Below are 12,208 nucleotides of genomic sequence, written 5' to 3'. Positions count from 1 at the left end.
AAACTAGTCGAGTTAATTACAGGTGTTAAACTGTGCTGTGCGGCATCGGTGGCTTCACAGTTCACACCACGAACCAGAGGACTAGAGGAGTACGTATAAAAAGGCTCGTGTCATTTCCCGCCAATTTTACACGCGTCCGATCCAACCACACGTCCGCGCCACTGATTCCTCCAAAGCTCCATCTCCTCTTTTGACAGACGCGGCGACACTCTTGTCCTGCCCGACGTTTTTCTTGTTGCGCGCGCCCAGCCGGCTGCTTTATGCCATTGGCATCGTTGATCTATACTCAGGTTCCGAGCGCCTTGCTTGCCTGCCTGGAAGCTGCAGACATTGCAGCGGCGCCGGCGATGGCGCGCCAGCGGCGGGCGATCGGCGGTGCCCGCGCGGCGGTCCCGTTCGCGCTGCTTGCGCTGCTCGCCTCCGCGCTGCCTGGCCTTATGGCGCAGAACCTGGCGGGGGACCGCGCGGCGCTGCTGGCGCTGCGGAGCGCACTGGACAGCCGGGGCCTCCTCCCGTGGGACACCACGGAGCTGTCGCCGTGCGGATGGCGCGGCGTCGTGTGCGACAACCAGACCCAGGCGGCCGGGCCCGGGTCCCGCCGCGTCGTCGAGCTGCGGCTGCCCGGGAAGCGGCTGGTCGGGACGATACCGCTCGGCACGGTCGGGAACCTCACCGTGCTGCAGACGCTGTCGCTCCGCCGCAACGCAATCACCGGGGGTATCCCGGCCGACATCGGCAACTGCGCCCAGCTAACCGTCGTCAACCTGACGGCCAACCAGTTCACCGGCGCCGTGCCGGAGGGCCTCTTCTCGCTCGCGGCGCTCAGGCAGGTCGATCTCTCTCGGAACCGCCTTGTCGGCGGCGTGTCGGAGGAGTTTAACAGGCTCAAGCAGCTGGACACGTTGTTCCTCGACAGCAACGACTTGGCCGGCCTGCTTCCGCCGGGCCTTTACCTTCCCAACCTTTCGCGCTTCAACGTGTCGTTCAACGCGCAGCTCATTGGCCCCGTGCCGGCGTCGCTCGCTAGGATGCCGGCGAGCGCGTTCCGCGGCACGGGGCTCTGCGACGGCCCTCTCCCCGCGTGCACCGACTCCACGCCCCCGGCGCCTCCACCGGCGGCTTCGTCTGCGGGTGGCGAAAAGAAGAAGCACCTGTCCCGTTGGGCAATCGTCGGCATCGTCGGCGGCGCGGCGCTCGTTCTCCTGCTCATCATGGCGCTCGTCGCTTGCTTTCGCCGACGCCAGGCGGCGGCGGCGGCGGCGGCGGGGAGGCCCGCGGGTGCTGCGGCGGCAAATGTGCACGAGGCAACCGCGCCTGTAACGGTGACCTTGGCGAGGACGGACAGTGACGCCGTGAAGCAGTCGCACGCCCCGCCGCTCGCGCCGGCGATGATAAGCGAGGGCAAGAAGCTGGTGTTCCTGGGGAGCACGCCGGAGAGGCCGTACGACCTGGAGACGCTTCTGCGAGCGTCGGCCGAGGTGCTCGCCAAGGGCCCGCTCGGCACGACGTACCGCGCCACACTAGACGGCGGCGAGCCCGTGCTCGCCGTCAAGCGGCTCCGCGAGGTGCACCTCTCCGAGGACGAGTTCTGCAACAAGGCGACCGCGCTTGGTGCGCTCCATCACCACAACTTGACCCGCCTGCGCGCCTACTTCTACAGCAAGGAGGAGAAGCTCCTCGTCTACGACTTCGTCGGCGCCGGCAGCCTCTCCGCCGTCCTCCACGGTCCGTGCCCCTGCCCCTAAACTTGTCTTCTCGTCGTGACGTCATGTACTATTGTGTACATATGGGATGGATGAACACCATGTTCGCGTTCTTTTCTTGCATCGCAGACGGAGGCGCGGAGGGCCGTGCGCGGCTGGACTTCACGGCGCGCGCCCGCATCGCGCTAGCGGCGGCGCGCGGTGTGGCCTTCATCCACCACTCCGGGGCCAAGTCGTCCCATGGCAACATCAAGTCATCCAACATCGTCGTCACCGGGACGCGCGACGGCGCCTACGTCTCCGATTACGGCATCGCTCAGCTCACGGGTGCCGCAGCGCCGCCGAGGCGGGGCGCCGGGTACAACGCCCCGGAGGTGAACGACGCCCGCAGCGTGCCGCAGAGCGCCGACGTGTACAGTTTCGGCGTGGTGGTACTGGAGCTGCTCAGCGGACGCGCTCCGTTGCACGCGCTGCGCGAAGGCGCCGACGGCGTGAACCTGCCACGATGGGTGCGCTCCGTGGTGCAGGAGGAGTGGACGTCCGAGGTGTTCGACGCCGGCATCGCCAACGAGCCGCGCGTCGAGGGGGAGATGATGCGGCTGCTGCAGCTCGGCATGGAGTGCACAGAGCAGCGCCCCGACAGGCGGCCAACCATGACCCTGGTGGAGGCGAGGATCGAGCGCATCGTTGAGGATGCCTGCCAGAAAGCCGATTTCAGCAGCACGGACGGCAGCCGGAGCGTTTCGGCGTGATCGGGGTGCCCTGTTGCCCTTCGTACCCAGCTAGTTTCTTTCATTCTGATTTTCTTGGTGAACGCAATAAAGATGCTAATGGGAAATTGAATCAAGTTCGAGAGCAAACATAGGGCTTGTACAACACTATTTAATACATAGTCTCTTGAGTCTCTAATGATATATACAGTTGTATTTAATATAGGAGCTCTTTAGGTGTTTAAAGAATACATTTGCAAAAAATCATAAAGTCATCTATCCGCGAAGAGACGTCTCTGACTGCCTTGTAACACAATTAGTAACAGACGTCTCACTTTCCTTTGTACGAATTTGTCGTCGGTTCTATCGATCTAATGCGCTACAAGCGCATTCACTTCTATATTTATTAATAGATTACATTTATAGACACTCCATTGTATAATAGAGTCTCTTAGTTGTTTATTGTGCTTAGAGAACGGTTTTGTTGTCTCTCCACTGGGCATATACAAACCTATTTAATATGGGATCTCTTGAGGGGTCTCTAAGGGGCTAAGTGAAAAAATATAAGCATTGATGATCTAGGGTCTCAGGGTTGTACCATGCAATCTTTTAGTCATCTCTTATACTTGGAAAACTGATCTGGTGTCTCAGGGTTGTAGATGCCCTAATGGCATATATAACCACATTTAATACGGGGTATCTTGATGGGTCTCTAGGGACTAATTGTAAAATACAAGAGACAAGCTCTTCATCAAGAGCCCGTCTCTACATAATTATCTATACACATTGTCTCTTAAACTGCATTTATGATCGAGTGACTCAGGGTTGTATTGTCCGATTCATGGTCTCAGGGTTGTACATGCCCTAACGGGTTAAATGTAAAAAATATAAGAGATGAGCTCTTCGTGAAGAGCCCATCTGTGCATGACTCTTCATACATATTGTCTCTTAACTTCATTTATGATCTAAAAACTCAGGATTGTATTATATAGTTTATTAGTTGTCTCTTGTACTTTGAAAACCGATCTAGGGCCTCTAAGTTGTACATGCCCTAAGTAGTAGTACTCCGTAAATTAATAAGCACATTGAAAACTATGTTTTGGATTCCAACTTTCAAATGGATGAAACTATATAATGGACAATATGTTAGCACGGTTAGAAACATGTGCACTCCTAGTATCAAAGCTACAACTCTACTTAGATAAATGGTGTGTTTGGATGCAGGCCCAAGGATGCCAATGCAAATATTGGCCTTGTTAAGCTAATTTGGCTAGTGTTTGGTTGGAGGGCGAATTTTGGCCATACCCACAAATTTTCACCATGCCAATACAAACATGTGCCAATCCTTGGCCAAAACTAGGGTGAGCAAATCAGCTGCCCAAATTTGTCTTGGCCATAATGCATTTTGGCTACAAACCAAACACTGAAACTAGAGCCAAATTTTATCTTAGCGCAGCTTTGGTTAACCGCCTAATTTTGGTTTGCTTCTTTAATCCACAACCAAACATGCCTAGAAAAACCACAGGGTAGCGTTTCGTCCTCACAAAGGTCTCTTCATTAAAGTTTTGATATTCCTCTAGAAGTTCATGCTCATGGTCATGATTTTGTCTATAGTTTGCTTGAACTAGGCTCCCTTTCTGAGGATCGACTATTGCGAGTGTTTCTTTGGATGTTATCATTTAAGGGTAGCCCTTCATTATCAAGCCCTTGTGAAGGTGTTTTGTAGGAATTATTCAACCTATATCTTGTTAACATAGAGCAGAGTAGCCGATACCATCTAGAGAGTGCATGTTGACTAGTAGGCTATGTATCTTGTTTCGACCATACACCATTGTTACTTAACGTCAAGATGGCTTCACAGTTCTATAATCATGTATTGTTTAAGTTTGAACTAGAGTGGCTCATTAGAGATGAATTTCATGATATGATCTCTTAGATTTGGAAACGGGGGGTGACACTGCCATGGGAAAATGGTAGAATAAAGTTAGATCCCTTTGCCAACACTTACGGGGTTGGGCTAAGAACATCGCTGGAACCATTAAAAAGGAGAAATACCAACTTACTCATATGCTTGATGAGTTGGACAAAAAGGTGGAAACTACTCGTTTATCGCATAATGACAATGAGTTAGCTATGAAATTCTACCCTATTATTGCTACCATTTTGAGAGAAGAGGAAATTATCTATTCCAGCGGGCCAAAGCAAAACACCTGCTTGAAGGAGATGATAATACAAAATACTTCCATTTAGTGGTAAATGGGAAACACCGAAAACAAAGAATATATAGTCTTGAAGATTATAATTGTGTCCGCATAAAAGAGGGGATCAAATGTCATATTACTAATTATACAAAGGTCTTTTTGGGAAATCCAAACAAAACACAATAGAAATGGATGAATCGTTTGCTCATGATATCCATTAGGTTTCTTATGCTGAAAAATGAGATTTTAACCACATACTTTTGACTGCATTCGAGCAAATGTCAAATCTAAAAATTAACTTTCATAAAACCGAACTTTTTGTTATGGATTGGCTAAGGAATGTGAAGACCATTACTCACACCTTTTTGGATGTGTTATTGGATCGATGCCTTTTACATACCTCAGGACTCCTATGACACATCACATGTTGAGAAATAGCGAGTGGTGATGTGTCATTGGTAGGTTTGAGAAAATACATAGTAAGTGAAAAGGAAGATTTCTCTCCTTAGGAGGGTGCTTAGTGCTTATTAATTTAGTTCTAAGAAGCCTTCCTATTTTCATGATGTCTTTCTTTGAGATACTAGTAGGAGTGCTAGAGAAAATGGATGCTATTTGATCCAGATTCTTTTGGCAAAAAGGCTACTACAAAAAGAAATACATACTCGTGAAGTGGAAGATTATTTGTCAACCAAAGGGGCTAGGTGGCCTAGGGGTTGCTAACCTAGCTACCAAGAACATTAGCTTACTCAATAAATGGTTGTTTAAGCTTCTTAATGAACACGGAGTTCGGCAGGAAATTCTCAAAAATAAGTATTTTGGAACAAAAGAGCTTACTCAAGTTTCAAGTCGGCCAAGAGGCATCGTGAAGGTTAAATATGAAATTTTGTGGTGGGGTCAATTCTAGGAAGGTGATGGACAATCTACCTAGTTTTAGGAGGATAGATGGCTTAAAATAGACCTCTTAAAGAGCGATATCCAAATTGTTTTGACGTAGTGAGAAATAAGATGGCTTCAGTTGCAGACATCTTACCTGGTGCCATCCCCAATCTGTCCTTCCACAGACCAATTGCTAGGGTAAAATTAATTGAGTGGCAGAATCTATCGCTTTTGTGGGCCACAATTAATTTGGGCTCTACGAGAGATGTATGTTTTTGGAGGGCTCAACAAGATGGACTTTTCTCTATCTAGTCTTTGTACTTTGTTTTAATGAATAACTGTCGCAGAACCTCCCAAGTTATTGGGCCCACATGCACCTGTCCTTGTCTAAAAGACCTCAGACAGCTATGCGTGTGCACCAAACAACTTAACAGGATCTGTCCGAGTGCCCCGAGGACCCCGGATAAACGACTTACCACCAAGATCGCAGGATTAAGTAAACACAAATCACACACAAACACTTGCAGCGGAAATAAATTCTTTATTACAAAATGATTACAAGTTACATCAGGATTTTATTATACATCATCGGAGTGATTACAAAAGAAAATGATTCAGAAAGATTACAATTTGAATGTATAAAACATTTATAAGTTTTAAAATATATGCTAGCTTAAGTGACAATCCTCAATAAAGAAGTTAAAGATGGGATATACTTATATAAGAAGGCCGAGCCCACCGGCACTTAGCAGCATCCACAACAGAACAAAATTATAACCTGAAAAACAACAAGGAATAAAACCCTGAGTACGCAATTACTCAGCAAGACTTACCCGACTAAAGAAAAGACTCTCAAGGGTATGCTGGTTTATTAGGAATCAAGGTAAAGCTTATCAAATTTCAAAGACTCATTTTGCAGAAAAGCTTACTAGTAGTGGATCCTTATGCCAAGCTTTTACTTCACCAGTTAAGTACTTTTCCTGAATCTAGATTTTCCTAATCTAGATCATTCACTTGTCCTACACTAGATTCATTTTAGCAGCTTTAGTTTCACTTGTTATCTACGATGCAGGACAGTGATCCAGTCTTCATATCCGAGAAGTAACGGCGATCCGAATCGATTAATACCCAGCTGGGGATCTCCAACCACACGACATATGTAGCACTTAACCCTTGCATATGTCAACTCGCCACCGGGTTTCTCAAGACCAGAACGGGTTCACGCGACCCGAGAGCACAGTACTCCACCGTCCAGCCATTGGCCTGGTTGGTACACGTTACTCTCGCCATGGTGCCCGCCATGTTTCCGAGAGTACAGCACCCCACCTTCCAGTCTCTTGCCACGGAGGGTACAAGCTACTCTCGCCATCGCTCCACTCCCAGTGCGTGCGAGCTGTTCTGGTATTGGTCCGACCGAGGCAAAGCTTACCCATGATGAGGCATGTGGCCAGTTAAAGGGTCCTAGATCAGCAGGCCAACAATCGGAACGGTCCTTAAGCGACACAGACGGGCGACCTTTCCTGCTCAACGTCTGGTCTCATCTTATTATTTAACACCCAAACCATGTACCTGACAGAGGTACAATACTTGAATAATGAATTCATCATCGCGAGTGATGCCTTCATTACTGCAAGTTCCTTTTTCATAAAATCCATATCCAGTGTTGCACAACATTCTTTTTAAAAGAAACAACTTTTAGTTTTTCTAAGCAGGGCTAAGCCTCATTAGTTCTCTTTATAAAATAGGAATCAAGGAAGATAATCAAATTCTAAGGAATGGCAATGCATCAACTGTTTCATCACTCAACTCCTATCACCTAATGCAGCATATAAGTGATAAAAGTTTTAAAACAACAAGGAGGTGGCAAATGCACCGGGGCTTGCCTGGGATAAACACTATGTTAGTGTTGTTAATTGACGACCACTTGGTAAGTATCTTCCATCCTGACACTTGGTTGATTCATCCATTTTAGCTTCGTCCATCAGCATCACTTGGAGATCAATTCCACTCGTCTTCCATAGCACGTGATCAATTAACGTACCTAAATGATATGCATAATGCATATGTATGAACATAAGAACTAGTACAATATTATATGAAGTTATATGGTATAGGATTAAACATTCTCTAGCAAAGCATTATAAGCAAGCATAAGTAATCACTAGATACATTAACTCTAACACAACAAGCATGATCTTCTAATCAATCAAACCTAACTTAAACACCAAACAATCGTAAACCATGTATGGATCTTCTTTAACTAGAACATACACCAAACGATTACCATAATTTAAACTTATTAGCCTTAGACATCTACAGCTTCGAATTTGAATAGAAATACTTTAACTAACTTTTTAAACCATTTCATCGGATTAACTAGCATAGCGCACGAGCTAAATAACACATCACACTATTTGTCCTAGCAAGTAGAGCATCATCAAGTATTACATAATCTCATTTAACTATAACCTAGAAGCAAAAGACTTTAAGCGCCTAAATGCACTTCCCACTATATAGCTCTCGGATTACAACTGGAATAAACGTATTGCTGCTATTTGCTTCCAACTAATAAGGATAATGAGGAACATTTATTCCAGATGATTAACTTAAGCGACCAATCTCCATTTATGATATTTACTCAATCAACAACCATAGAACATGATAATTACTAAAACAAAGCATCACTTCACCAATTAAGAATCAGCTAAACTTACTTAGCCAAACAATAGTAACTTCAAGCCAACAATTTAATACTTGCAGAATTTTTTTAGACAGCAGCACAGCGGTTAATTGTTTTATTCATAACTCACAAAATATGCATCCAAAAATAGTAAACTAGGACTTTCTGGAAAGCTTATAAAGTCCTCTATAACTTTTGTATTACCATCACAAAGTGATTCAATGCTTAGCAAGGCCAAACAGTATTAAAACGACAGCACTGTCCAGATAGGGGCAGATTTCGACTACTCACTTCAAAAATCCATAACTGGAGATTTAGACATCCAAAACATGTGATCCTAGACCTTTTAGAAAGCTAATAAAATTGTCTACAACTCATTTATAATCATCTCCAGTTAATTCAATGCGTAGAAAGGTCAGTTAACACAAACAGTCTCTTCTGTCCAGATTTGGACAGATTCAGACATCACATTTCAAACAGCCATAACCTGACTTCTAGACCACCAAAAAGGGTGCTCCAAAATTTGTTGGAAAGCTTAAGAAATGTACTACAATTCTTCTATAATTACTAAGGGCTGATTCTCAGTTTAGCTTAGCTAAACAGTCAAATTTTCGAAACCTGTACAGAATTTGGACAGATTCTGAAACTGGACTTGGAAAATTCATAACTCCTAAAATATTAGACCTATGTCTGTCAAATTTTAACACCAGCGAGATAATGAAGTTATCTCCAACTTTTATGTATGACATTTCTACAGAAAATATAGTTTAGTTCATTAAACAATCAGCACGGCAAAAACAGTACATGCAGTCTAAAATATCAACTATCTTGTTTTAATTCATACTTAGCTCCTACACATTATTTGACTCGTTCTCTAAATTATCTTATTAGATTAACTTGCTTGACGCCTAAATAAACATCATATAGCATAGAACTCTACAGTACAACTTGAACACCTAAGAACTTAAAGTACTCGCATATATACCTCCTCGAATTATTCTCCGACTTCAACCGAAATCGAAGCATCGACACTACTTGCTTCCAAATAAATTTTTGGACAGCGACGACACTTGTATAGGACCTCTAGCCGATCAACACAACATTTAACCACTCAATGGCATACATATTTATCGACGCACTCTTCACACCATAAACTACATTTTAACTTAATCCTTACTACCGAACGACGCATCTCCTTTATTTTTCTCATCACCCCACACATACAAATACGTCATCAACTAAATCAAATGAGTAAAATACACATCAAACAACCTGGCCGATCGGATTTGAGTTGTGCATGTGCTGTCCATGGACTTGGGATTTTCGTCGAACACGCGATGCCCGAAGCACGACATCGACAACGAGCGGAGTTTGTGACGTCGCGCAGGGGCTGTGCAGATCGAGTTGGAGCTCGCTGCAGTATTTCATCGAACACGTCGAGGGCGCGACACGAAGGAGTGTCGTGGCTGCTACTGCTCCATGGACTAGGGCGAGAGCAAGCACCAGGGAGTCGCACGATGTATAGGAAGCAGCATCCCGGCGCCCTGAGGAAACCCAGCGAGGCGAGGTTGCAGGGGCGAGCCCCATGTCGACGCCATGGAGAACGAGAAGAGTGGCTCGTGAGAGAGATGGGACAGGGAGCCGAGATGTTGAGGAGATGGGGCGCTGACCTGCTGTAGGCAGGAGAGGTCGCCGTCCATGGCTAGAAAGAGAGATGGAGACTGGGCGAAATCCAGGGAGGAGAGGGGCTAGGAGTAGCGGTGGGCGTGGGGAGCTCGACACTGGTACAGCAGGCGACGCTTGAGGAAGACTTGTGCTCGGCCATGAGAACGAGCAAAGGCAAGGGAATTCCTGGTGACAGTGTTGTACGAAGGGGATAAGGCTGAGAGCCTGGGCTGCGGTGGTATGAAGATACTAGAAGAAAGGGACGTGTGGAAGATAAGAAAATTTGGATTTTTCCACTTCTCTCTTTTTTGGAAAAGATAAATACATTTCCCGGTTCTAAAAAAATCAGGGTTTGACGGATGTACAAATGGGTCAGACTAAAACAAGATCGACGGCAATATTTGAACAAGATTTGATCTAGGGAATACTCCGGAGTCAGATAAACTTTTACCAGTTATTTATATCCAAAGATTTAGAACTGGTGAGAAACATACGGACCGAATCAAACGAGATCGACTTTGGTAGTTTAAACTATCTTTAATCCAGTCAAATTTTTATGAGTCTCATCTGCCATCGGTCATTTGACTAAAGAATAATTCGATTACTGAGCTGGCGCATTGTTTTTCTCGGACAACATGTGGCTCCAAATTTTACATTAAATCCGACATTTTCTGATTTTCATATTCATTTGCACGCGTAATTTGAACAACACAAATTTCACCAGCAAATGAGATTAGGTAACCCCAAAGTTCATGAAACCTTTTTAATTGTTTAAATTATGGAGATGAATACTACACCGAACTTGAGCTTTTGTGAAATGGTTGAATTCCAAATTCGTATTCGCTTAATCCATGAATTTTAAACAGACACACGACTCGACATTTCACAAAATAAATATGTGAGATCGAGGTGGCATCGAAATTGTGATCCTTTCGGAATCGACGTCACGCAACTTTCACGTGGGCGAGAGGTTGTGCGCTGTCCAGACACCGCTTACCACCAGTCACGCGCCACGATGCCAGGCCACAGAGAGACACGTGCAACGCAAGCGTGAAAGAATTTCAAATGAAGTTTAAGAAACCAGATCTAATTTCTAGAATTAAAGTTTGGGCAAGACGTCGATGGCTTAATCCAAACGATACTGGATTCGATGTTCCAAAAATTACCAAAGTCTGAATTTTGCAAAATAAATTAGGACAATTTAAACAGATGGAGACAGACACGATATCAAAATCGTGATAAACGAGGATGGTAAAAATTTAGTGACCTTTACATTCACAGCTATCACGTGTTATCGTCCGCACTCGTGGTCGAGTAGACGATAAACACCTGGGGTGTTACAACCTTCCCCCCTTAAAAGAATCTCGTCCCGAGATTCAGAACGAAAGACTTCTAAGAGTAGAGAAGCGTATAACCCTGTCCATAATAGTGATAGCATAAGCTAGTTCCAAGCAAAAGCGAGTGTCTCCAGATATTGTTTCTCTAGTGGGTATAGCATGTATCACTTTCCATCTAAGCAGAGAGGTCAACCATCAGAGTCGGTCTCAGCCAGAAGAACACTTAAGGCTCCATGTGTGCAGTTGCCACTAAGATCAAGACAAAGGAGTCCTCACATGAAAAGGGTGATTTTATCACACGATCAGACACATATAGGTTTCGATTTTTGATGAAAGCTTCTAAACTGGTAAGAACTTTACTTAAGGAATACATCTGAGTTATATACTCTTTTGATCTAACAGTGATGGCATATGTAGCTTGATCATTCTAACAAACAACATAGAAATCATTTCAAGGAAGTAGTCTACGGAAGATAACATGTCAGTGTAGTTCCATAATGGATCATAGCCAGAGACTTCGATACCAGCGTACCGAACAACACTACCATGTGTCGGCCGCCACATGAGACTTTCGATTTTACGCGGCACCATAAGTCATTAACTGGGACACCATCATCGAACTAGCACCGATAATGAATCTCACGTGGTAAGAACAATTTGCGCAAAGATAACATATCGATATAGTCTCATAATGGATTATGACTACTAACTGTGATACCAGCGCGTGCCAAGTAGCGCAACCATGTGTTGATCACCCACAGGAGGCCCTCGGTTTCGTCGCAGCACCATCAGTTTTAGTCATAACACCATTGCCAGACGTAATCGATAAGAAATCTCACATGGCATAAATAGACTGAGCAAGGGTGACAATATACAAAGAGACTCTACCTGTCAAAATAATTGCAAGTAGAGAGTCAAATAGATCATGGCCAAAACCTAAATTGGATGATGAAGGGAGTATGATGGGAGACTGTTATTTCAGCCCCAAGCATATTTCTATGCCCATCGCAGCAATTTCAAGGTCAAGGATGAGCGT

At 45.2% G+C, this 12,208-nt stretch overlaps 1 protein-coding gene and 1 pseudogene across 1 annotated transcript; one reads left to right on the top strand and one right to left on the bottom strand.

Moving 5' to 3' along the window:
• Positions 1-231: 231 nt before the first annotated feature.
• Positions 232-2,607, top strand: LOC100304312 (putative leucine-rich repeat receptor-like protein kinase family protein). The gene is made up of 2 exons (NM_001165754.1): positions 232-1,725; positions 1,833-2,607. Exons 1-2 carry the CDS (start codon positions 261-263, stop codon positions 2,453-2,455), a joined length of 2,088 nt encoding a protein of 695 aa, NP_001159226.1. The 5' UTR covers positions 232-260; the 3' UTR covers positions 2,456-2,607.
• Positions 2,608-7,151: 4,544 nt separating this feature from the next.
• Positions 7,152-11,857, bottom strand: LOC103653453 (uncharacterized; annotated as a pseudogene).
• Positions 11,858-12,208: the final 351 nt, after the last annotated feature.

This window comes from Zea mays, chromosome 4 (assembly GCF_902167145.1).
Source record: "Zea mays cultivar B73 chromosome 4, Zm-B73-REFERENCE-NAM-5.0, whole genome shotgun sequence".
Classification (NCBI taxonomy): domain Eukaryota; kingdom Viridiplantae; phylum Streptophyta; class Magnoliopsida; order Poales; family Poaceae; genus Zea; species Zea mays.
Note: the sequence above shows the minus strand (reverse complement) of the source record. Positions and strands in the feature narration are given on the sequence as shown.